Source organism: Calonectris borealis, chromosome 7, assembly GCF_964195595.1.
Source record: "Calonectris borealis chromosome 7, bCalBor7.hap1.2, whole genome shotgun sequence".
NCBI classification, from domain to species: domain Eukaryota; kingdom Metazoa; phylum Chordata; class Aves; order Procellariiformes; family Procellariidae; genus Calonectris; species Calonectris borealis.
The window spans coordinates 33,682,820-33,709,563 of record NC_134318.1 but is presented as its reverse complement, the minus strand read 5'-3'; the positions used below and the strand labels follow the sequence as shown (position 1 = coordinate 33,709,563).

Below are 26,744 nucleotides of genomic sequence, written 5' to 3'. Positions count from 1 at the left end.
AGCAAAGCTGGACAATGTCCCTCTCTGACACTTCTGTCAAAACTGTGTCCCCTCTACAGTGATTAGCAGAAGTACTTTATAAACATCCTCCGGCTGGGCCTCTGCTGTATTACTTGGAAGCTCACCTGAAGTTGCTGTGTAGGATTAAGCAGATGAATTGCAGACCTCTGTGGAAAAGCAGATCAGACAATGTCACCATTGCTGCTAAGCTCAGCTACAACACAAAAGATGCAACCCTTCACCAGGAAAATGTCAAGTACGTATCTGCTGCTAGAAGTAAGTTTCAGTTTAAATACAGTTTTCCTTCGTCTGTCGAATTTGTTGGTGGTATTCTTGCAAAGTGTCAGCAGGAATGCATTAAGGGAGCAAAACCAAGTACAAATCAGCTTGGCTTTATCAGAATTTTACTCTTAGCCTTTCTTACCTGGGAAGGTAAAAAACTGCTGTGCATTACACTGCTTTCTTACCTTTTTTACCAGGTAAGAAAGGAGTGTAATGCACAGTGCTTGTTTTTATAGTATGGGATATAGAAATGGGATAGTGTTGCAAGTGGTAATTATTTCCTTAGTGCGTATTTGGTTTTTAGCAGCAAAGAAATACATCCAAGTTTGTTACGGTTAATATTCAAGTGTGTAGTAAACACTTGGTCAAAGGCTGTCAGTTTTTGAGGATATATGTGGTTGCCAAAGACTATAGCATTTCCAAAACTGTGTGGACTCTGTCCTTACTGTTAGCTGTTTAAAGGATGATTTTATATTTCTTACTAGCTCTTGCAGAGAGCATGTGAGGCTTTATAAACAGGAAATATTCCTCTCTGTGCTAGAATGCAGATCAGGTACCGTGCTGTTAGAGAATATTGAAAACTGCTGTTGTGACTAATACTGCAACCATCCTCTTTGCAATTTGTTTTTTGGACTTCATTACATTATACACTCCATGGCGTAGCGCAAGTCGGAACACTCAGCGAGGATTACTGTGTGCTGAACACTGACACCACAGCATCTCCATCCAGAATAACCAGTAGCTTAAAAACGCAATTTATCTGCACAGAGCAAAATTCTGAATCTAAATGGATAGCTGGTGCCGTTGTTGGACTATCTCTAATTAGGATGTCTGTACTCAGGACCATTTCATAGCGGTCTGTATCTAAGCTCTGTTAGGAATCTGCTGTGTGCATCTTGCAAGCGCACGATTTTTAGAAGCTGTGACCACTGAAGATCTGTCTCTTATTTAGTTTCCAAACTCATTATTGTGTCATCTTTGAAATACAGATATATTATCTTCTGTCATGTTACCTTAGAAAGACATGTAATTCTATATTGCAGCAATAGACAGCCTAAGCACAGGCCATTGAGTCTAGCTAGGTAAATTATACACGAATAAATGATCTTTTGACGGACTTCTTGCTGGCACTGTACTTGGCCCCAAGATCATGCTGATAGCATGTGCTGCTTTCCCCTTTGCTTGGTGCTTCCTAACTGTGCAGGAGGAGGACTTTGCTCTACTTACTGTAGACTAAGCATTTTGCTCTTACCTGGGGAGAGGGGAGGAGAAAAGTGTTCACATGTGAAACTAGGAATATAATAAACTCTGACCTAAATCACTCCCCCGCACGACGTTACATGACTGCACATCCAGTACTTCAACAGGACAGTGCAAATCAGAACAGTAACTTTCTGTCCTTCCTGCAGTGCACAAAAAGTGACACAAGTCAGAAAATATATGTAAAAGCAAAAGACCAGAAAGAAGGCAGGAAACTGTCCTCCTCCGCCTGTCAGCCTGCTTAGAGCCAGGTCAGAATGAATCAGTGGAGGAGGAGAAGGCAGAAACTGCTTTTCATTAATTGCCACAACGCTGGGCGTTTGTGATTAGAAAGGTGGTCAGTGCTAGGGTTGGGCTTAGGAAGAGTGTTGGGTGAGGGGTGCGTACCGGCCAGGCTGCTGATTGCCAGAGCGGAGCAGGAGCAGAGTCTGCACCGGTCCTGCTGGGCTGTTCCGTGACTCACCTGTTTGTGCGGGGCTCAAACCATCTCTGCTTGTCAGCATTACTTAACGCCCACTGTAATGAGGTGGTCTCCCCACCCACCTGCGTTCTCCAGGCTTTGGAGTAATAGAAATAAAGCCTGTACATGTGTCTCTTCCTTGGGAAAGCTCTGGAGGCAGCAGTTACTCCTGGACTCTCAAGTGCTGGGCTTTGATAGATATTGTCACTAATTCTGGGCATGAAAACTGGGTATTTTCCCTGAGCGGTGGTGGGGAGGTGAACTTTGTTTTTGTTACTGTTGCTTTTTCCCATTGGAAAATTCTAATCTTTTCAGAAATTTGGAAAAAAATGGGGAATTGACTTTTTGTTTTCTTGAAAAGTCCCACAGTTTTGAAAGAGGGAGAAATACCCTCTTCCATTTCTAAAAAACGGGAAAATGCTCTCTTGCGTAACTGGAAGCTGCCAAATTCCAAGATATTGATGGAGATCTGGGCTTTTAACACAACATTGCTGGAAAAAAAAGATGTTTTAATAAATATTTTAGTAAAAAAAATTTTAGTAAAATATTTATTTCGGAAAATGAGTTTTCCTCCACAAAAGGAGAGGAGAGAGAAGATGAGAGGAGGAATGAAACTGTTTCTTTTTGTCTTTAGTTATCACTGATGTCTTGTTTGCAGATGTTTCTGTGCTGGCTTAGATTGCTACCCACCATCAGTCAAGGAAATGCTTTTCACAGGGATTTTTCTATCACTTGATAGATTTGGTTTGATATTCTGGAAAAAATTATTTTTCTGTACAGCAAAGAGAAGCCTGCGGCTGGCATAAAAGCAGTCCTTTCTTGTATTACCTCCAGGCAGTTTACTTTCAGGACTATTAATGGGTAAAATATTGGTGGCAGTTTCCAGCTGCCACAAAGCGCTTAATTTTCCATCACCACAAGATCTTTAACCGATCATCAGCCAACTATTCAGCAAGCAATACATGTTTATCTACTCAATTACAGCCCAGTGAGCTTTCCAGGGACGCGCCTCTGGTTAAATTCTGTACATACGTGTTTGCTATGTGGTGACAAATTCAATTCACCTAATATTAGTACTGGTCAGTAGCTCTATTTGTTCTATGACAAATTGGAAGGGAAATGACTGTATGTGCTTCCTCACTTCCCCCTCACCCTTGCAATCATTGTTTTAATCTGCAGCTCTTCAGATGTCAGTCAATTAGGCTAGAAGTTAAACAGATCTGCTAAATGGGAAACTTGTCGCTGTTGTCTAACAGTTTAAGGTCAGCAACAATGCAGTAAGTCTAATTTAAGTTTTTAATTACATACTTGTTGGTCAATAGGCAAAAATCAACAAATAAACTAATGCGTTAAAGTTCTCACAAGCCAGCAGTGAGCTGACCTTAATTTCTAGCTTTTTCCAGGGGATTGATTAGATTAAATGTTGGAGTTACTAACTGCATGCCAGAGGAGGGGCATCGTTTCTGGTTTTCAGGACATCTTCCTGGGATATGCACTGAGAACAGCACTGTTCTCCAAGCCTATGAGCATGTGTTCCTGTCACCCTCGGCTCTCCTGGGGAATCTACTAAGTATTTAGATTTTTTGGAAGAGGGCTAGGAAAGACTTGAAGGGACAGCCCTTTCACAGGTCCCTTTTTTTCAGAGGAAGAGGTTTGACATTGTGCTCTCTGCTTACAGCACTTGCCTTATATGATATTCTAATTAAACCTCCTCCTTTTCCCAGTTTGTGATTTCCCCAGATTTGCATACATGAATAAGTTTGTCTCCAGCCAAAGTGCATCTGAGGCACCTGTGTGTGGTTTTCAGTCCCCAGGGACTAAGGAATCCCAGACTCCATGTAGGAGTGACATAGGACACTTCTAGGCATGTTTTTGTTCCTTCCTACTTGAAGAATGATACTAGCTAGTTCTAGATATAGATTGTCAATTAATTATTATGGTCTGGAATCACAGCTGCATTTGGGACAAAGTTGGAATGTATTTATTGAAAATGAAATGTACTTCTAACTGAAAATGATTTGGCAAATACCAAACCCAGGCAGCATCTCAAGACTGCTGCATTTTTATTGTACTTCGGTTTAGGTTTGTTGGTTAAGGTATGTTCTTACTTGGCCTACCTGCATGATGCAGTCCTGCTGTATGCCATGCCTGTAAAGGAAATGTTAAATCATGGGGCTATGTCTGTAAAAAAAAAAATAAAAAAGTTAAATGATGGGAAGGACGTCTGAGGTCAAAGAGCACTTCCTGCAAATCTGAAACTGCAATAAAATCCGTTTGTATGGTAAGCATTCAATGAGGTGATTTTCCTGGTTGTATACAATTGGAGTTAACCAACAGGCTGCTTCCCATCATAGGTTGTAGCTGGAGGGGTGGTTGCAGGACTTGTGAGCATATACCAGCTATAGATGTATTTTGAGGTGGTAGCTAAATGTACTGTTTTAACTGTCACTAAATGAGGTTGAGATCAGTACCTCCAAATCGGATCCAGGCAGTTCTGACAAAATGACCTGGTTACCTTAAAGACTTCTCGGAATAACCTTTTCTTTTGCCTTTTAACTCCAGGTCACAATGAGATTGCTGGGTTAGGGAGAGGTACTACTCGGGGGTAGGCAGGCCGCGGAAGCTGAGTAAGGCGCAACGGTTTTATAATCCGACCAGCTGCAGCAGCATCACCGATTACTGGCTTGGTGCCAGTCCTGTGTGGTTCAGACAGTTCATCAGCCAATATGCAGGCTGTCCCCTACCTGGCATTCTAGGAAAACGATTTTTTGACTGTCTGTTGTCCTTCCCTCCACAAATAAGCAGAGGAAATTCAACAGGGATCTGTCTGTCCTGGGTATTTTCCATTGAGTTACAAACCTTGCTGGAAGACTCTCAGCAGGTCTACAGTAGTTGGTGAAGAGTGCCCTGATTTAGTCCAAAACTGGGAATAGGAGCGTGGATGTCATGCCTTGATCAAGCTCATTAGCCCAGTTGCTCTGGAGAGAGAAAACACATTTAGAAAGGCTGCTGAGCAGAAGGGAGAGATACGGCACGAGAGCAGGAGCTGTACATCCTAGGCAGGCTGCTTTCGGTGCTCACCTGCCTTGGAATGTGCTTTCTGTTTCTTTTGAACATGCACAAGCGCAATGCACCTTTGAAAAGTGATGTAGTTACTCCACCATCTGTCCCAAGTCCCACTAAAATCCCCTTTGGTTCCTAAGGACCAGCAAAAAAGCCAGTATAAGGGTTAGAAAAGCAAGTCTTGTTTTGAAAGCTGCTTTAATGCCTTCTCTGGGCTTTGCTGGGAGCTGAGGAGTGTTCAGGGAGCGCGGATGCCTCAGCCATATCACCCCCAGTAGATACCACAAGGTTTTTATCACAAGAGGGTGGCATTTGATGGAGAAAGAAGTATGGCCACTTCTTCACCAGCCTGGAAAGTACCATGCTTGAGATACTGAGTCATGAAAGCAGCTCTGTTGTCTATGTGATAGCTTGTGGAAGGGCTTTGGTGTAACTGGAGCCTGAACTCATTCAGCAGCAGTTCTCCCCCGGGCAGCCTTGGATCCTGCTGGTTTCAACATGAGCAGGGCTGTTACGATCATATATTTATCAAAAAAACCTTGCAGTAAAATATCAGGCCTTTGGGTGTCTCTAATTAGCAGGTTACTCTTATTGCACCTGAACAATCTGAGGAGGGTAAAATGTGAAGTTTGGAATCCTCTTGCTCTGCAGATTTTGATTAATTTCTAGAAGGAAAATGGGAGAAACTAATGGGGGAACGTCCAGCTCGACATGTGGCAAAGGCAGAGAGAACCTGAGACTGACTGCGTTCCTCTCATCCACGACTTTAATGTGTTAAATGCCTTGTCCTCCTAGGGATTGCTGGCTCGGTGTACGTTGATGAATTGGGAGAGAGGAGCATGTTGTACAAAATCGTACTTTATAGGTGGCTGGAAAATTTCCACTATTGGTATTCTTCACTCAAATAAAGATGATTTTTCATGAAGGAACTATATTTTAACAGGTTTTTATATATATATTTCCCCACCCAAAAAAAAAAAAAAAAAGATTTTCTTTTATTTGTAGCTTGTCTCCCACTTTCTGAAATTTCTGTAGGGAAGAAAACATCCCATTTTTAACAACTTGTGATGACAGAGCAGTTTGGTGTGTCCCCCCCGCAATTCATAAAATAAAGTAAAAATGAAAAAAAAGGTAGTAGAAATGGATTGTTAAATAGCTGTCTGCATCTGCCTGCAGTCCAACAAAATAAATTGCTCCCCTCAGCTGGCTCGATGGTTTTCCTCCTAAAGATGGGCCACTTTGTGGGCTTCATAATGAATGTTGCCAAACTTCAGTTACAAGTGAGTATGTTTAAGAGTCGCAAGAACTGAACTGTCAGGTTCTTTGGGGAGTGAGGAAAGCATTGCTCTTTTCAAAGATGACAATGACTGTTTATAAATGTTAACTAACGGAAGTTTGTGGTGTCCACAGTCACATTAAAAAAAAAGGGGGGGGGGGAAGGGGGTGTGTGTGTGTAAGGTGGGAACTAAGGCTTAGAAGGATTAAGCCTTAAGTTAAAGTTAGTGTCTTCTGGAGTTGGTCACCAAAATAAAGTTGAACCCTGCTTGATTAATTAGGAGCCCTGAAAATCAGGGCATGTAGATTTGTGAGCAAGTTTTAAATTAGTCAAGAGATTACACCAATCTTGTCAAAGATGTCCTCTGGTCCAGCTCCACAGTCATCACCAGGCAATCCTTCAGGCTGATTTTCAGAGGTTTTAAGCCCCTCCACTGAAACCCTCTCTGGGAAGGCCAGGGCACCGGCTGAGCCCAGGTAACACCACACCTCGCGGAGTCTGGGAGCACTGATCAAACCAGTTTCACCGTTGCTCTCTGCTGCCAGAGTGGTGCAGAGGTGCTGAAGTGTTGCCAAAGATTACATGACGGCAAAGCAAGCTGAGAATGTGCTGCTGCACTAATCGCGTTATGCTGCAATAACGCCTTGCTCCGCTTCCCTGTACCTAGAAATAATTGATAAAAGAAAATCTTAATCCTGGTATTTTTATAAACTGTAAGATGTTAAGAAATGCCAGCAACTGGGCAGCCTCTTGATAAACAATGCCCAACCTTCAGGTGACAATTACAAAGGAATGAGGATCTTATTTCACTCTTGGGATAGAAACCTGAGCATGGATATATGCTCAGTGTCTTGAGTTACAGTGCCCTGGGGCATAGTGTTGCTTTTAATATCTGACCATAAATAGAAAGCTGCAATGGCAAAAGAATTGTCATCCTGTCGTTGAACAGACATAATGTCTAACCTGGTTGTTCCCCTGTGGTTGTCTGAACCAGTTTGCTCTTGTCTTGTGGTCAGTTCTGGTTGTTGGGGTGTAAAGTTCACTTTTTCTAGAGCCTCTCCTCACGACTGTTCCATTTTTCTTTCTCCTGTCTTTTTTGATCTGTCTTAGGCTAAAGGACTTTAAATTTAAAGCTATTCCTAAGACAAACTTCTACAGCAGTCTGTTGACGCTGCTATATCCTTCCTATCCTTCCTATGCTAGGAAGAGTTTCCTACTTGTTCTTTTTATTCTTTCTGTAGAGCCAAATCATGTCTCTACATGCAATGGAGCTCGGTCTGGGTCTGTTCTTAGGTACCACTTGGCTGGATTTAGGCATCAGCACCGAGACCAGCCTGTGGCCTGAGTCACTGGCAGATGTCTGAAGGTAGATGGGACAATGCCATGTAGCTATAGCAGAACCACAATACTGTGTAGGCTGGTGGGAAACAGGATCCCCTCCAGGAAGGAAAGTTTGATGGATGGAGAATAGAGCTAGCAAGGATTTCTGAAGCCAGTGTTGCCAGATTGTTATATTGCTTGTTTTGAACTATCTTTTCATACAATCCTTTTTGGAAGTGCATATTTACATCACGAAGGAGCTATATTTACTGTATTTGCATTGAAACTTAGAACGCCTGAGATGAGTATAGACTGAGTAATGCATCTGTCTGCTTCCTGAAGATGTCACCTTTCATCTTTGAAGGCTTGTATGGATTTTGACCTTTTGATAAATAATCTGCAAGATCATAGAAATTACCTAAACTTACTAGTAATTCCTTTATTGGATTTCTAATGCTAGATGGAGATCCTATCACTAATTGTAAACTCTATTACCAAAAAACCTAACCACGTGCACACCTCCAAGTCCCCCCCGCTTCCACCACGCCCAAAATTTCAAGCAGCTCAGCAAAATTCCTTGGCAGTTTTTTATTTGTTTCAGCAACTATGGCCACTCTTTCTCTCCAGTGTATCTAAAGCACTCACATGATATCTTCTTGTCCATTGCATATTTGAAAGACAATTTCTCCTTATTTGATATTCCTATTTGTGTGAGTTCTGGCACTAATTCCTACTGGTGGCATGCAATCCTCAGCCTGGAAGCTTTCCCAAGTGGGGAGCTGAAACCCTTTATAGGAAGGACACATCCCTTTTCTTGTTACACACATTGGCAATCAAATATGGGTAATACTAAAATGAGAATAGCCATATGGGGACCTGCGATCATGATGAATCATGCTTTCTGTGTTCAGAGATTTTCAACAGAATCAAGGACTCATCCCTACAGCCATGCCAGTGTGTGTGGAAAAGTGCAATGCAAGGATCATCACCACATTAAGAGCTTGTTGGGATGAAAACACAGAGCAGAGACTAGTTTTCTTCTCTGTGAAAAAGTGGTCAACAGAAGCAAGCCATGAAGGCTGAGCTTTGCTCACTTGTGGAAGGCTTATTACCACAAATAGGTTGTACCTTTCCCCTGACAGGTATCAAAAGCGTTTTGTAGACCGTGTGAAATATGCAGGAGTTGTTTGTTCACCACTCAAATGCGGCTGTTGTAGGGAACGGAAATAGTAGCTGCTGAACAACAGCCCGCAACGACAATGTTTGGTGGTTTAGAGCAGGAAATGAAGACGATTAATATCCAGTTGAAACCAGATGTCATGTTAATTAAGCAAATAGTAAGCTAGTCCCCCTTTTTTTTTTTTTTAATACAGGCTGTGGTTGCTTCAGGGGTCACGGGTGACAGCATGCCCCCTATTTAGTTTTCTCTATCTGTGGTCAATACTTTCCCTACTCATTTCAAATGTTTGTCTAGTCTTTTCTTGAAGCAAAATAGGTCACATTAATCTTGCTGCATATAAAAAGCCTCAAAATAAGCTAAAAAGATAAAATATATAAAAGTGCCTCATCCTTTGCGGTTGTGCTTACTAAAAAGTAGATACTCCTGATCTCCCCTGCCTGCAACCCCTTCTCTCAGGTAATTGCATTTTATTCCTTTCAATATCTCAGTATTTTATTATACAATAATCTATGACAGAATTTGGCCAGGATGCAAGCCTACAGCTTTGTGTCTTGCAAGATAGCTGTGGGTTACAATAGTCGTTACAGGGGACTCTGAGATTCACTGTGTACGTGTTCTGTTGCTTTTGCACTTTCTGTAAGCAGCTGCTGGTGGTTACTGTCAGAGGGAGGCTTTTGAATTAGGTGAACCTTTATTCTGCTCCAGTGAGGCCAGTGTTAAATTACGCCAGATGGGAAAATTATTTTCTTTCAAAATTATTTCTTCCCTCAGCAAGCTACCCCTTTAAACTCGTGTGAGAAATGACTGCATAATTAGCAATGTATGTAGATTCTGCAGAGACATGTGGTAGGAGGACTCAAGCATGATCGAACTATGGCACCTCATGAAAAGGCCTGGAATATGGAACAGACAAGTCATTCCCTCCCTTACTGTAAAATCCAGCCACCAGGAGGAAACGACTGGAATCTGAAACTATACACTACATACTGTGTTGCTTAGCATCAGGTGACAAACAAATGTGACCTCGTTGTACATGCCCCAGTAGGCACAGTAGGATCTTGGACAACATGGTGAGCAAACTGGAAAAATATGTTGATCATTTGGAGGGACTGGTGCAGTTGGTGGGGCAGAGAAAAGGAAGATAGGTGAGCTCTTGTCATCAATGTTGCCTGGCTTTTTTGACTGACACTCTGTACAAATGTGTTGCTAACCAAAGTGTTGCTCTAACATGCTTGAAATTAAGAAACAAAAGCCGATGGAGGATGCAAAGGAATATCAGAAGCAGGGAAGGAAATAGGAAGGCAATATTGGTCAGCATGATGGGCAGTGATCTCCATGCATCGCTTTCCTTGATTCCTAGTGAAGGTTTGGGAAATGCTTTCAGTAACGTCTGCCTATTTCCAAAACAAATCAGGGCAAATGAAGGAAATGGAGAACAAGAAACAGTGGTCACAAAAGAAATTATCCCTTTTCCTCCTGCTTTACAGCTTCACTGGAGAGAGCAGCTCATTTCTTGGTGGAACTGCAACTTGTGTTCTCTCAGCGTCCCCCTTCAAGTGGTCAGTCTCCTCAGCGACCTGTACAGCCTCTTCTGTAACATCCTTAAAACACATGGTGTTTGGCACTTTCCAGCTATTGAGCAAATGGTCGTGGAATAGCAAAGCTTTCGTCGTGACTCTTCTGCTGGCCTTGGAGATGGACCTCTGCTAGAATAACTCAGTAGGCAGGTTAGTAGCAAATGCGTTTTCATACTCTATTAATGGGTGGGAGGAGGAAACTTGTTTCCCCATCTGCCAAAGAAAGTTGTGAAGTGGTTGAAGATCTCTCCTAGGAAAAAAAACTGAATAAAATTCCAGTTTAGTCCAGTGAAGGGCCATTGATACAGTAACTTCAAAACATTATTGTTTTTTTCCCCCCCCCACTTTTCTTTACATTTTGGAAAATGGTCACTGCAGGATTGAAGATTCAGATTTATTTGCACTCTGCGCCCCACATCAAGCATATGCAATAAGAATAATTGCGCTCTTTTTGTTGCTAAAGGTAGAAACCAATGGTGATGCTTCTATGGTGGCTAGCAGCCTACCCGTCTGCAGTGGGATCAACCACACTGAAGAAATAGCGATTATGTCTGTGAAATTCCTGAGTGCTGTGATTACTTTCGAGATGGGCCATATACCCAGAGAGAAGCTGAAGCTGCATTATTGGCCTTCCCACAGGTAAACAGCCCGAGTCTGGCTGGTTGTGAGCTGGGGGTGGAGGTGCGGGGACATCAGCGGGCACACCTATCACAAGCGTGAGGTAAAACCTGTTGGTGTAAACTTCCTTCCAAGCGATTAACCTTTGAGTTTTATCTTATGTTTGCTATGGGTGCTTGTGATTTGTTACTGTGGGTCACTAGGTACATAAGAAATTGTGTATCAGAACCCTTAGATTTGTTGTCTTGATTTTCTTTATATATGGAATTTCTCTTTCCAATACAGATAAAATAAATGCAAAATTTGCAACTTTTCTCAATTCGCAATTCATCCTCAGAAATATCAGATCAGGCTACATATTTTTCCTTGATGACTATTTCTGTTGTTCCGGTAACATTCCCCTCTACTAGAATTAAGTACCAATCTGACGTGCCCCGCTGCCGTGACCTGCTCATGTCATTCTTTCTGCCTCAGTTTTTCTCAGTTTGTAAAGGGAAGATTAAATCTTTCAAATTAATCAGTTACTGTTTTTAGAGTACGTTGAGGTATTCACCAAAAGGTGCTAGCACAGAAGTGTTGGGCATGAAGACAATGAGAAGTACTCAGAATGCTCTTATCAGGGCTTATTAATCACCGTGTAAATTTATAGTGCTGTGCAAACATTTCACAGTGATAAGACCTCAGCTTTAGCGTTAGACCTCAGCTTTAGTGCTCACCAGGGAATAGGAGCTACATGCCCCACTTCCCATCAGGCAGTACTGCATCATTTGCACTCTGCTGAACGTGCTTATGGAAAAGCAGAATGCAATTTAAACCTGCAAGATCTTCTCAAAACATACTTCAGGGCCATGTTACTGACAAGTCTGTGCTACCTATTGTGGCTTAATTGTCTTTTTAAAATAAGGTCAATATGACATACATCCTGAATGTCTGTGTCCTAGGCGTGTTGACGTATGTTGCTGTGTTTGCTCCCAGAAGAAAACCGCTGATATTATTTTCCAATTAGAGGTGAATGTAAGCAGAAAAGCAGACTGTCTTGCAACAGGGTAAGATCCTTTCCAGTGATGCTTTGTGTCACAGTGTGTAAATGCCCGGAGAGAACCAGCTTGTGGGAGGAGGGAGTTAGTGTGGATGAAACCACATGAAGAGAAAATTTAGCAGGAGAGGAGACACAGGCTGCTCAAGGTGGGAAGCAATCTGGGAAGGCTGGAGACTGGTTGCACCACAGAGCAGCTGTTTGCATTGCAGGTGGCCTTCACATGGGGGAATTTAACAACATTTCTCTTAGAATTCAGAACTGGAACATGTCTAACGTAATTGCTTTTAAAGAGCAGGCTAAGACATTAGGTGGGTACTAGGTTTTCCTTGTAACAACAAAGTAAAGAAAAACGTATTGGAAAGCCGGCTGATCTCTATGCTTCAGGGTGCAACGCAGCTTTTGGCAGAGCTCAGGACACTAGTCTCCTTGCCTGACTGCCTGGCTGCAAGAATTATTATTTATTTCTCTGAAGCCACTGGACTTGACCTTTGCAGGGCCAGAATGATATGCTACATGAAAGGGCTGTGGGGTCCAATCAATCAATAGCTATTTTTTCCTCTGCATCTGTGAGTGACAGCTGCCCTTTGGATGGAGATAACTTGAAAAGATCTGAGCTTCAGAATGGAGTGAGGAGGTTCACTCCTAATACAGGCTATGCACTGCTATGATGTGGTTTGTATGTATCGAGTCATGGCTCCTATGATACTATTCTGAGACAGGTAGGGTTTTTCCTTGTCTCTGACTGGGACATTTAAACAAAATGTCATGGATTTACAGAATAAAGAGATGAAGTTGCTGTTTAAATTAGGATTAAGATGCGGAATTTCTATACATGCTATCTGGATCTGAGACGTTGCCTGTGTTTATATGTGTAATATATTGCCAATTCTGGCAGCATATGCAATGTTTACATCCGTGTGCTATCAAGTTGAGATCCCCCTACAGAAAGACTTGCAGCCCTGACATGGCTTCACTCCTTTCAGGGCTGAGCTAGCAGGGGATGCACTAGGTGGGCATATCAGGTCAGACCTAGTCTGGCACCTCTGCAGCAGAATCAGTTGCATGTCCTCTGATAACCAGCTACTGAGGATTTGTTCTCAAGTTTGGATTTGAAATTGTGGGATCCCAGCACAGGATACAAGGCATAATGCTTGACTAGAATTAATTCTGACTTGACAGTCTCGGAGCCTGCTCCTTCTTTTTCACAATTGGACCTGGGTTGGCAGGAATCCCAGTGCCACGGCACTGCTTGTTTGGGGACACTGAATATAGAGTGTCAAGGATGGAAAGTACCAGCTTGCATAGGTGGCATGCTTGCTGGTTTGTCCTTCTGAGGAATTTGTGTTAGATCTGACTCACTCTTTCGTTGGCAATTTCTGTTGGGCCTTCTTAATTGTTATTTGCATCTGCAGTGACTGTCAAACAAAGGCCACCCAGGTTAATGGTGTTTACCATTTGCAAGTGAGAAGTGACCTATATTTAGTGAACAAAATATTGTGTAAATGTGTGTCACTGTACTAGTGATATTGTGCTGCAACCTGTGTTGTTACCATCTTGACACCCGTGTGTGTTCATTTCTCTCCTACTTCTTGCCATGACCTCAGTGGCCTTGTGCTTCAGCATTGCAGTGCCAAACTGTGAGAAGAAAGCATGTAAAAACTCATGCCTCATTAGAGTTCATCCAAATGGGAGGAAGAATTGGGACAAAACCAAACTGTAGTCTTTGGGAAAAAAGATGTCAGGTTCTAAACAGATTATCTGCGTCCCCTGTAACTAACCTTCCTTTCCCTATGTTTCCATGACCAGCCTTGAGTTGGACTTTCAGATCCAGAGATCAAGGCAAGCATCTTCATGCCCTGCCAGCTGAAAAAGATCCATCATTACAGTGTATCTGAAATGATGAAGTCTATCAAGCTTCAGCTTGTGCTAAAATCTTTTACAATCATTGCATTTTCTGATACTGGCAACATAAATAGTATTTAGTAGAATAAATAGTGATGAGCCATATGCAGGTTAGGCAAATGAAGGTGAATTATAGTCCATATTTTTTATGCAAGCTATTTAGGATGGACAACTTGTGCTTTCTTAAGGAACAGTACTTCTGGAGCTGAAACCTATTCATATGTTGCTGCCTTCTCTGGCAGACAGACCTTTTCACAGTCACCTCTGGGAGCTGTTTTTCACTTGTGTTTTGTTTGTTTGTTTTTAGCAATAAACCATTTCTGGACTGTAGGGAGATAGTGATCCAGACTTGGATTGGTAATAGGGCTTTGCCCATCCTGCAGCCACAGCTCTGGCTGCATGAGCCCCACTCAGCAGAGGAACACATATGGGAGATATGTATGCCCAGAGGCTCCATCCCACGGTGGGCAGGGAGGTGGCCTGGGAATTCGCAGGCACAATTCACAGCTGCTGCAATTCTGCAAGGTTTGTTCCAAAGCAACACTTATTGCATAATCAGGAAGAAAAATAATCAACCTGCCAAGGAAACTCAGTTCAAGGCTTTCTGCACAAAATAGCCACGTAGGAGAGCAGTGACTGTTGCAAAGGCAAGGCAAAAGAAACAGGCTTTGGAGAAGAAGCCGGTGTGTTATTCTCATTTGGCAAGGACAAGAATTTGAAGAGGTAAAGCCACTTGGCAGGTGTTGAAACTTGGGGTGTTAGTGGGAGGAGGGAAGGGGAAAGGGAGGCAAAGCAGCAAACGGGGGAGAAAAACCTGCAGGGTCATTATCTCTGATCAAAATGTCCTGTGGTGCCCAAAACATTCAATAGCTCTGCTCTGCTTTAGAAACTTGTACTCCTAAGAAATACTTGGAAGTGACAGATCTTCTAAATCAGCCAATTCTGTCAAGAGAGTGCCCTCTGTCGTACGCCATGGCTAAATGCACGCCATCCCAACGGACCGTTCGCCAGCCCGTCAGGGTGGATGCCATCTGCTATAATTTCAGCTTCTAAACAGTTTTATTTTTCTCAGTTGCTTATAAATATATATGGACTGAGATTACACCTAGAGGAGCAAATAGAGTCCATGGTAAGGGGGATCTGTGTGTATTTGAAAACTGTGGCTGTAATGTATGCATGTTCTAGCTATGCATTATCTTCATAACAATGAGGTTTCAAAAAGAACAGGGAGTTTAAAATCCTTAATTTAATAGAATTATTCAGGAGGTTTCATCTCTACAAACAATAGCAAAGAATCTATAACGTGCTTGGGCTGCAGTATGTGCAGACACAGGTACACCCACTGTATCGTTAATAGGAAGTGTAACAGCTGTAGTCATTCTTCTCTCTTTCACATTTAGGATCTGGAAGTTTTATGGAAAAGACCTAGAAATGTTTCTTACACTTTCAAGAGTTTTGATCAATATTGTTTTAGTAATTACTGGAAGTAAGGAACCTACCATCATTCTTGCTGGGAAATTGTTTCATGTCCTGGTATTTCCTGCTCTTTAGAAATCATGGTTTCCCTTTCTAGTGATTGCTTCTCGCTGTTTAAGAGTTGTTGTTACTCAGGTGCAGAGCTAGCACCTGGACCCTGTTGTATCTGACACCAGCTATGTCTTCAAGGAGGTGTAGAGCTCATTAGCTTGTTTTTCAACCTCAGATGTGCTTAATTTGTGTCTGCACCATGCAGCTATCCAGCACTGAGCCTGTCCAGTCAGCAAGACATCCTACTTCTAACAGTACTGTACCTTCTGCAGCATGTGTCGTACTCTACTTAACCCAACCAATCAATACTGCCAATGCTGAAAAGCAGGAAAGAAATGACAGGTAATTAATTCTGAGGACCTTCTAACTATTGCTACATAAAAAGCATCCTTTTCTCTGATCCTTGCCATGTTAGGTTAGTTTTCATCTTGTTCAAAGGCTTCACAGATCAAGCTAGGACCTTGCAAGACCAGGGCTGGAGGGGAGTTTGGTACCACACTGAGACTGACAGGGAAGGGGGACCCTGAAGGTAAATTTGTCATTGAAGAATGCTGAGTTTGCATATCCCTATGTTCCTTATAAAAACAAGTACTGTTGGCATCACAACTCTTTAAAAGGAGGCATAGGTAGAATACGTAACCCTTGGGGTTTCACTAGTTTAAAATGCCTGGAGAGACTGGGGAGAGGCAAATCTGCTTTGGGATTCTCCAGTATTTGAGGCACAAAGCTCATGGAATGTTTTATTTGTCTGGTAAAATGGTGCACAAGGATTTTTTGTGACTTTGATTTTTCCTCTGTAAAATAAACATCTTTAGTAAAGAAGTCCAGGTCCAAACAGGATTAGGAAAAGTTAAGAAACACAGCTGGGCTGCGTTTTATAATAAACCAGCACAAAATCCAATCACAAAGAGTAGGTGGAAGATGATATCTGCAAGAGAAACACAGACTAAATGTGAGTACTTCCCTGTCAGCTGCCTTTCACGTTCTCTTCCCACCTCCATCAATGCAACTGCATGCCCCTAATGTGGCTCTGTCACCGTATCAAGTTTTAACAAATAGGCTTTGAAAGGCCTTTTTCAAACCCTCTCCAAATAGAAATGCTTTCAGACATCTCTGTTAACCCAGTGAAACATGCTTGCTCCTTTTTGGGAAGAGGGTGTGAAAATAAGAGAAAGTAATGTTCAGTATTGGAAGTTACTGGTATGATTTTATTGTCCAGAGTGAGGGATGCGCCAAAAAGAGGGGAAAAAAGTGTGTAACACTGAGAAATAAAATTTGATTTTGAAATATTTCATTTTCTGTCAAATTTACTAGATTTTTCAGCTCTTTCTTTGAGCTATGGGTTTTATGTTGACAGAGTCACTCAAAATCCATATTTGGGGTTGATATTTTCATACTTTGCTATTTACCTGAGAGTGTGTAAAATCTGGATAAACCTTTGCCTGTATAAAATAAGAGAAAAAGATAACATTGGGATGGCATGTTTAAAACAGGGCAAAGTGCACCAGCGTGCTTTGTAAAAGCAGAACAGATAACATTTGCCACATTTTGAAATTCTGGATATTTCTTCCTCTTAGCTTTACTGTCTGAAGTTATAAAAGGATCCTCAGTTTTTTTATCTTCTAAAATTGATGGGGTTTTACTGGTGCAACATACTGAATTGTCATAATTCTGCTCTACGTGTATTTGTAATTTTAAATCGGCTTTCAGGTTGGTGTGGATGTAGTTGATAAGCTAGTATAAAGGGCTTTACTGAAAACATGACTTAGGCATACCTTGTTCCAAGGACCTGTTTCAAAAGATGCGCTGGATCTGCAGAATTAAACCAGCTCCGGGAGAGATTCCTGGTGCCTCTGGGAGGCAGCAGTTAGAGGAAACAGGCTTCGTTTTCTAATGGGGAAGCCTGATGGCCGTTCCATTTGTGTATCGGGAGGGGTAGGCACGAAGGGTTAACCTACCAGAGTTACGGGTAGCCTGAAGTACCAACCCACAGTGTAAAGAAAAGCTTTCCTGCTGCTCCTAAGCCTGACCTCTCTCCCACTCATGTGCAATCTGTCAGAGCTTGTCTGGGCTGTTGCTGAGGTCAAATGCAGGTGAGCAGAGTTTACATTGCTAACTTGGTGTGTAAGTGCTTTGGCCGTTTGTCATTAATGCCAAATGGGTGCCTTTACTCACTTCGTAAATGAGGAGAGTTTCACTGAGCTCTTCTGCCAGAGCCCCAAGCCTGGAGGGGACCAACTTCTGACCAAGACTCCTGCTGCCATGGGGGAAGGGGCTCTGGCAGAGGGCTCCGGCTCCCTCTGCCTGCTCCTGCGCTGCGAGCCGCAGGTGGCTCCCAATTTCATTGCTTCCCAAAGGGAGAAACTCCCCAGAAACCCAGTCACTTACTGAGTACAGCGATCTCCGCCACTAAAACACCTCCGGTTTGTTCCATGCGCTGTTTTCGTTTGTCGCATGTCTCAAGAGATCAGAGAGAAAGACATATATACCAAAAAAATTAAAAATAATTAAAAAATCCAAACTCAATTCTCATGTTTCCAGCCAAGGAAATTAAATCTGTGTCAGTATTGCTGCATATTTTCTAGGGACTTTTTTTTCCTGTAATTATAGGATTTTTTTGGTGCAGGAGAAGTTTAAGGAGTGTCTTCACAGTGCATTTTCTGAGGATTTTGGTGTGCCACAGCCCTTGCAGTGAAGGTCAGTGTAAGTGCTTTTTTCAGTTGTGAGATGGCAGGAGCCCAGATAGGTGTCCGCTTGCTAATCACAGGTCCTCCCGGGCTGCTCTTTCCACCCTGCCTTAAACAAAACTCCTGTCAAGAAGGAAGAGGGGAGCTGAGCTCCATCTATTTAACCCGTGACCTCTGTGAAGGCTTGTGTTGTTGTTTATTGCTAATTATAATTGTTGCCCATTGGGTAGAAACAGGAAGCACCAAATCCCTTCCATATAGATCATGGCATGTCCAGCACTAATGATGCCTGTCACAGCTGACAAGGTCTGTATTGGAGGCAGTGCTTTACAGATTAAAGGTCCTTCTCTGTCCCCTGACCTTTGCAGATCCCCAGCTGTGGGCATATTTTTTTTTTTTTGTTACAAACTCAGCGTGTGGTAGTTCTGGTTATGAGTTGCTTGTAAGCATAGACCCCCAGCGTGCTTCAGCCTTAATTGCCACAGACCGCCAGCTGCATTTTTGGGTTGGAAGTGGACTCGAGGGATGTTAGCCTGATCGAGCAATTATCCTAGCTGGAAGGTGAGGAGGGAATTCCACCCTGTGGCTGAAAGGATGATGTAGATGTTTGGCAGTACTGTCAGAAAGGCAGATACGGAGTACTGGTTTTGTGTTTTCTTTTAACCCTGGTCTGTGGCTGGATAAAAAATGGAAGAAATCTTTAAAAACAAACAACAAAATCTAAGCCCAGAGTTTTTTCTTTTGCCTTTGAAACTTAGAATTTCTAACAATGCATTTTTGTCAAACCTGCAAGTTTTGTCCAAATCAGTGCCCCCTGCTTAGCACGGAGGCTGGGTAATAAACTGCTATCTTAATTTGGCCCCTGGACTGAGAAAGGGTTTAGAAAGAAAAATTGGTTTCACCAGGAGGGATGCTTTCTCTTCTCCAGCAATATTTGTTGCTGAAACAACAGTATGTCGGCCAAGGAGTATTTGGGGCATTCATTTCAGGTTAAATAAAATTTGACTTCATTTTATAGCAATGACACATTCATTGCATGAAAGAAAGAATAGCGAAACTTTGACTTAGTGAAGGAGGGAGAGAGAAGTCTTTAAAGACAGTCACTTTAGTAACCCTCGCCCTTGCATCAGTTGGTGCAAGCAGCACACACCTCCCCACGCTAAGTAACGTGCCTGTATGGCACCCTCACCTCATTCCCACCTAAGGTCACAGGAACCTACTCTTCGACCTCAGTTCCTGCTCCAGTGACAATTTCTGTATTTCATGCAGAATAAGATGGCTGCAAGAGCAGTAACTTATTGCAGCACTGCAGGATAGCAGAGAGGGCTTTCCCTGGGAAGGGGGACTGGGAGGTTTCGTTTGACTAGCGGTGAGCTTTTAGCCGGGTTCTCCCACTGCCCCCAGGGTGCCCTCAGCACCGAGACATTTGGTAAAATGGAAAAAGCTCTACTTTCTCCTTTTTTCCATGCTTGTGTTTAACTGCAGCTGTTTGTCAGACAGGACTGTAGTCTGGATATTGATAAGAACTAAGTTTTTAAAGTGCTATGTTATTTCTCAATACATTTAAACAAGTTGCCCAATGTTGCATACAGTGCCTGTGGCATGACAGGGGTCGGCCACTCAGGTTCGTGCATGGCAGTGGCTCCACCTGCTGAAAGCTCTGGCACTGGCTCTGCACCCGACGTGCCCTCAGGAAGGTCTCGACATCCTCTGTCTAAATTTAGCACCGCGTCTTTCTCTGGGAGGGGGGCCTTACCACTGGGCAGGAGAACTTCTCGCTGTCGCAGACGTGCGTCTCGCAGTGCAGCCAAACCTTGGACAGCTTGGGGATGTTACGGAAGCGGAAAGCATTGAACTGGAACGTCGCCCGGCTCGTTTTCCCATTCTCATGCACAAGGATGGAGTTGTCCGTGGCACACCTGTGTGAGCATGGAGAAGCAGTGTCAGAGCCTACACGGCTTCAGTGAAACGTCTCCTGAGGTTGCAGTCTGATGGATGCATTTCCCCTGCTGTGGGCCAGCTTCTCTTTTGCCCCCTCATCCCCCAGTCCCCAACTTTCTGTCATCCTTGGGGCTGGGCTGGGCAGAGGTGCTCCCCTGTGTCCCACCGGCACCTACCCCTTGCTGATCAGAGGCCAGTGGATCTGGTAGAAATACTCCGAGGAGGGAGTTGCCCAGCAGTTGTTGAGAACAACTTTGAACCTGGGGAGACAACCCCAAATTAGCAAGGAATGTCCTTATTGCCAGTTTATTAATTATTACTCCTTCCCTTGCCTACCTGTCACTTAAGCCCTTAGCTTCCACTCCAGCAAATATGTCAGAACCAATTTCTGATGTTTCAACGATGAAAGGGGCTTCTTTTATACTTGAAAACTTGGCATTCTTTGAAAAACAAAGAGAAAGACATCATATGTTACTGGTAACATGCAAAGCAAAGGCACGTGGCAACTTCAGACAGCTCTGGAGAGATGGACTCCAAAAATCTGGGTTCTTACTACCTGCAAGCTCCAAACTCTACACCTAGTAGTAGGACTACTGCAAGCCCAAGACAGTGTTTAAAAAATCTTCTTGTTAATGTTTGGCTTATAATGATAATAAGTGACAGAATTTGATAATATTTGGATTGTGGTACGTGTAATATCCCAGCACGGGTGGGAAGCAAGCTTGCTGCTGCTTCTGGTACACCAGAGGTGGTGGGGGAAGCTGGTGGGAGTGAGAGGCTGGAGATGACTGTATGGGAGATGGCCACGTGCAGGGGAAAAGGAATGAAGAGAAGCGGAAATCACGTGCCCAAATGCAAAGGTTCAGCACTCCATGATTTATAGTTGTGGTGGCCAGCATGGTGAGAGCTGACGGGGCACGAGTGCAGAAAAAGCTCTGCCAGCTATAGTCATTCATCCACTAAAAAGCCAGCCTGCTCAAAGTAGTGCAGTGTGCGATGCTCAGGTGGAAAAGTTTGGTTACAAATACACTGAAGTACCTACCTTAAATCCTGCTGCTTTTTATTGCATAAGATCATAACGAAGCTGGCACCAGAACTATATAAACAGTAACATGTTTAGTTATAGCATTGGTTTACTTAGTTAAACCTACATAGTAGTTCTGGAGCTGTTGGACCAGCTTTCCCTGATGTGCTTGCTCAGTTCCCTGGTACTGGTTCTCTTACGTACCTTTCCTCGCCTACAAGGCAAGGTGGCTGTGAGGCACTACGGTATTCCCTCTGCAACGTCTGATAGATTGGATGCACTGAAGTTAAGGCTCAAGGCTGTGTTCAGATTAGTGATCCCTGGCGGTTAAGTGCCCTGAGAAGTTCTCATTTAGCCAAAGATTTCTCCCAAAGGAGAGAACCTGCAGAAGTACTGTCACCCAACTCTTATCAGTCCCTGTGCTAAAATGGGTTGAACCAGGTATAGTGCTTCTTCTTCCAAACTCTATTGCTCTACACTGTTTTAGGGAACTATCTTGCTTTTCTTCACAACAGGTTTCAGTGTTGAAGGTCTGATTTCCATTCAGGCTCCAGCCCCTCGTGCTGCATCCCAGTCCTTTGCTGTTAATGGTGTGTCACAGGCGAAAGGGCAGGTGGGACTGACGTGTCACAGGCGCAAGGTGGGACTGACGTGTTCCCGCTGGGTTACACTGCGGCTCGGGCGCTGCTTCTGAATGAGGAAATGGGCACGTGAAGCACCGGGAAGTATGGCCCACCAGAGGCAGAGGGCTGCGTCAGGCAGCAGCAGAGATGAATAGCAAGGCAAAATAAATCTTTCATTTCCATTTTGCCAGGGGAAAAAAAAAATGAACATGTCATTGAAATTAACCTTTTCTCCCCAGTGAAAATGTGAGCAAAACAACAAAGGAATGGTTTATTAGCTTTCTGAGCTTGTTCTGTACTTGTGCTCAGTGGGAAAATGTATTAGTAACAGTTCAGCTGCTCCCTCCTTGACTCCTGGGAGCCCCATAGCCATTAGAACAAAACAGTCATTTGGCAAAAAAAAAAAAAAAAAAAAAGTACCAGAGATCCATTGCTCAACTGTCCGTCATTTGTTTTCGCAGCCATTCTGTCAGGAGTTGACAGGAGCAGTGCGGTACCTCCTGGGGCCTTGCCGGTGTATACTACCAGTGTGCCGTATATCAGAAAAAAAGACGACATGGGTTTTCATATGGCTGCCAAAATGTTTAGTGATCAATTGGTGCCCAAAATGCAGGGTGTGGGGGGAGAGGTTTCCATCAGTCCACCTTGTGCTAAATACTCCCTCTACATGGCCTATAAATTTAACACAGTATGTTATTAGTTGTAGTTTTTCTAGCTCTGCTAAAATAGAGAGGCGGCTTTGGTGCTTTTGACTGTGCTTTGGTGGAAAAAAGACTCCAGGATCAGGAGCTGGCTGCTCCAGCAGCACAGTGGAGCCGTGGGGAGGAGAGGGACATTTCAAAAGATTGGCCTGGTATACAGGGATGATATTTTGTTGGAAACAAAATTCCAGCATGACCTAAAGATCTCTGAGGAACACAAAATATCTGTCGGGTGAGAGGACCAGGAAGCAAAATGCAAGAGAAATGCATGGAGCTTTGCTGTATCTATAGAGACTATGTCATAGCAGCGGTGCCTGCAGATGCATGCTGCTCTTTGAGTGGGACTACAGACAAGTTCTGCTTTTTCTTATAAACCTGTCAGCATGTTAGAAACGTACCTCTCAGCAGAAGAATCTGCCTGATTTGGAGGGATTAAAAGAACAGTTGGCATGTGTCTGCTCTGTTCAGTTTAAGTATATCCCTGTTAAACAGCAGAAACAAGGACCCCTGCAAACCCCTCTGTAATTATCTGTTCCAGGCTAGCAATGTGCTCCATGACACACGAAAGCCAGGAGCAGCAGCCCTTTTTTGCAGCTCTTAGGCTGAAGCCTGTGGAAGGTGAAGACAAAAAGCTGGGTGGCAAAGAGCACTTACAGAGTAGAAGTTGAGGGACAACTGACTTTCAAACGAGCCGGAGCTTCCATTCTTCACATGGACGGTGGCCACCCTGGGGACATAACAAAGTTTCTGTATCAGTGAGAGATGGTGCTGAAAATGGGGTGAGGTGCATTGCCAGAAGAGGACGTACCTTTGGTCAAAGGCAGCCTGGTTCACCAGGTAGTTGGCATTGTACGTGCAGGTGAATGAGTAATTCACGGGCTGGCTCTTCACAATTACTGAGGAGTCATTGGAGACGATGGAGTTGTAGAAGTGATAAACGGGGTTCTTAAACTGTGGATGGCGAGAGAAATGTAGGCAGTACTGAGTGTTTGAGGCATCAGGAACAACTTCGTACTTTGAAACGTGAAGACTCTATCTGGTGACAAAACACCATCCCCAAGGAAACATGGTTTTGTAGCCCTTTGTATGCTGTGCTGCCTATATATATGCCTTACTGTATATATGTTCTGTGTAATACAGGTGCAAATGAGCAACTAACACACAGACTAATATCACTAAGCCTGCGAGTATTTTGCCTGTAGATGCAAAGCACGACTATTTGATTCTTCCTTCTCCCTGATACTGGAGTTTGCCTCCTCTTTCCATCAGTACTTAAAGCCCACTCCAAGCTGAAGCAAACGGGACTCTCTCAAGTGAGTCTAGCCAATTTCTGAGTCCATCTCAGAAATGTTGACCTTGATAGTCTTACCTCTGACTGCGTCCCACAGTATGATTTGTTTTTAGGTGACAGGTCCGGGATTGTGAATTGGTAATATCCCGAATCATGGATCCCATTGTAGCAAATGCCTCCAAGTGCCAGCTGATTAACCTCCCATCCGTAAGGACACTCCGGAATTTTGGTAATGATGGTTTTAGGATAGCAGTATACCAGAATTACATCTGAAAGGGAAATAATATACCTAGAGTGATATTCAGTGGTGTTTTTCTTTCAAAGAGGTGGGTCTGCACACCTACTTTCCATTGGGATTAAATTTCTGTGAGCAGGGGTGCGTGCTGGAAGGCCACCGAACGTGAGGAGCTTTTGCTACACAAAACTGACCTTAGGGTTGTTAAATTCAATCCTCTTTGGAAGAGTTTGGCCTTTGCCTTCTAATCAATGCAGAACTTAATGTAAATTTTTTATCTTTCTGGAATAGCTGATTGAGGAGCAGAGACACTGCTGAGAAACCTGAAGTGAAAAATTGCTGCGCTGAAATCTGTCAGCTTACGGCTGGCAGCTCTGGCTGCCAGCAGAGCTGGCTTCTGTAACACCACTGACTCTGTAAAAATAATAGGGGTGAAGTTTTTTGTTAGGCTTCAGTAGATGTGCACCTTTTTGTAGTGGTGTTAGATCTAGGCCACGATACATATTCTGACCTTTCTTTCCTTGCACCTGGCATTGCAGTGCCAGCGCAAACTGAATTTTTAGAATTCTCAAGTTAAAAGGTAAGATCTCAAAATGAACCTAAAAGCCTAGCACTGTTAATGGCAATAACAAATGAACTGAAAATCTTAGCCCTATTAATAGCGATAGTAAATGAAACAAAATCCTAGCCCTGTTAACAGCGATGGTTAATAGCAGTGCAATGTTTCCAAACGTGGTGATTGCTAATACAGCCATGAATATTGAACATCATAACTTACAGACTGATTGCTTCATGATAGCAAAATTGGACATTTTTCAAAGAGAATCAGGCAGCACGAATTTGAATGTCTGATGGGAATTTGAAGGGCAAATATTGACTAACCATTAGTGACCTGAAAATTGAGAAAGACTTGCAATTATTACAGTCAGAAAAAAGACACCCTACCTGGAATTATTCAATTATTTCTTTTAAAGCCCTTGACACTCTCATTTTATCATTTTTATGATAAAAGCCTGATTTTGCAGCCTTTCCATGTCTGCAGAACGTTAGGGAATACTCAGGGAAAGTCAAATACGGACCTTAACAACTCGCTCCTGTCTGGACAACAAACCTTCAGCACACGCAGGCTGATTCTACTTCTGTCGATGGTCAGATTTGTAACTCTGCAACTTTTTTTTTTTTTTGCAACTTTACAGCTATGAAAATTCCTGCAGTTCAGAGAAACTGCTTGTGCAAATGAAGGTACTGAAATAAATGGCTAGAGGGCCAAATACTTAAGACATACCATGAAATCACTGGCAGTAGTCTGACACCAGTCACGCACATACCAAGCAAACACTCTATATTGAGGCATATTCCAATACATTTCTAAAGCACATTTCTTAGTTGTAGTGAATTCTACATTACAGGCCTGTCTGGCACCAGATCATTTGAGTTTCTAGGCAGAAATCAGTCTGCAATTAGGGCCTTAGCTTCAATGATTTTTGTTTTTTCTTGTTTAATATAGCAGTGTGGTTCAGGAGTTCAGCCCAGCACATTCATTCACCGCTAGTCATCTGATTGCCATCAGCGGGACTAAAGCCAAGCTTGGGCAGCAAAGATCTGCTGCATCTAGCCTGTGCCATTGCGGATAATTTCTAATTGTTGTTGTTTTCTTTGCCATTTTATGCCTGAATTCTGCTTGTGTTTAACTTTATTGCACTATGATTATTGCACAGAGTTACGCATATGCCTGATTCTCTGTGGCGCTAGGACTTCGGTGGTGCTTGCTTTACTGTGCTAGCTGAAAGCAGATCAATAAAAGAAATGTAAGGATTAGCTCTCCAGAATCCACAGTTTAACTTTCTGAAGAAAAACCCTTCCACTTTTAAATAGAAAAAAACCCTTTGGCAGCTTAATTACAAGAGAAGATCATAGGAGACTTAAGTTATTTTACCTGCTTTATTTGGATTGCAAGGCCCTGCAAGAGCTTGAGCCAAGACGACCAGCAGATAAATAATAAGAGTCACCATTTCTTGCAATGATCTGAGGATACAGGGAATAAAAGCTGAAATTGTCTTTAAAATTGGAAATTAAAAAATGCATTGGCTGCAGACCCAAAGCTATAGCTACTGTTAAACATGTTCTTCTTGCAGAGAGAAACAAATAGCATTACTGATATTCTGTCGCCCAACTTAATTGCATCTACAGGATAAATATTTCCAAGACCATTATTATTGCTGGGTCACTATTGTGACAATTTTACTATTTCAGTTTAGTGGTGGCTTTGAATTATTCTAGGTTTTGTTTGTTCTTGTAAAAAGTCTAAACCTAGTATAACCAAATGAAACTGAAACAATGGGATCTGCAAAAAGAGAGAATAGAAATTGCTAGAAGAAATACGATGTAATAACATGCATTTTGTGCTTATAAATTTAATGCTGATACTATTCTCTGTGTTGATGGCTATCCTGATGTATATAATCTTAACTTCATGTAGCTCAGGTTTGGTAAATTATGCATTTTCTCCTTTACTGCTAAATGATGAGTTTTCAGGAAGATATACATAGCAGTAATTTACATTTCCACGTCAGGCCTCAAACCTGCAAGTTGTTTCCCACAGGGAGAAGCACGTACAGTCTGTGGGATTGGGACTGGAGTTCTCATATTTTCCCTTTGTAGACACTCTTCAGTGTCTGCCCTCATATACATATCACTGAGCAGACTGTCAGAAGTAACAAGTATCATTTAGGTAAAGA

The 26,744-nt window shown here is 42.9% G+C and overlaps 1 protein-coding gene and 1 long non-coding RNA gene across 2 annotated transcripts; one reads left to right on the top strand and one right to left on the bottom strand.

Moving 5' to 3' along the window:
* The first annotated feature begins 10,886 nt into the window (after window positions 1–10,886).
* LOC142084628 (uncharacterized) lies at window positions 10,887–14,045 on the top strand. Its single transcript, XR_012674401.1, has 3 exons — window positions 10,887–11,057; window positions 11,978–12,044; window positions 13,882–14,045. It is a non-coding gene; the product is annotated as an uncharacterized LOC142084628 (long non-coding RNA).
* Window positions 14,046–16,379: 2,334 nt separating this feature from the next.
* Window positions 16,380–26,018, bottom strand: TECTB (tectorin beta). Its single transcript, XM_075155063.1, has 10 exons — window positions 25,943–26,018; window positions 23,850–24,040; window positions 23,289–23,431; window positions 23,135–23,207; window positions 20,469–20,572; window positions 20,309–20,392; window positions 19,948–20,110; window positions 17,893–17,962; window positions 16,914–16,946; window positions 16,380–16,432 (listed from the first exon to the last, which is right to left on the bottom strand). Exons 1-10 carry the CDS (start codon window positions 26,016–26,018, stop codon window positions 16,380–16,382), a joined length of 990 nt encoding a protein of 329 aa, XP_075011164.1.
* Between the last annotated feature and the right edge of the window lie 726 nt (window positions 26,019–26,744).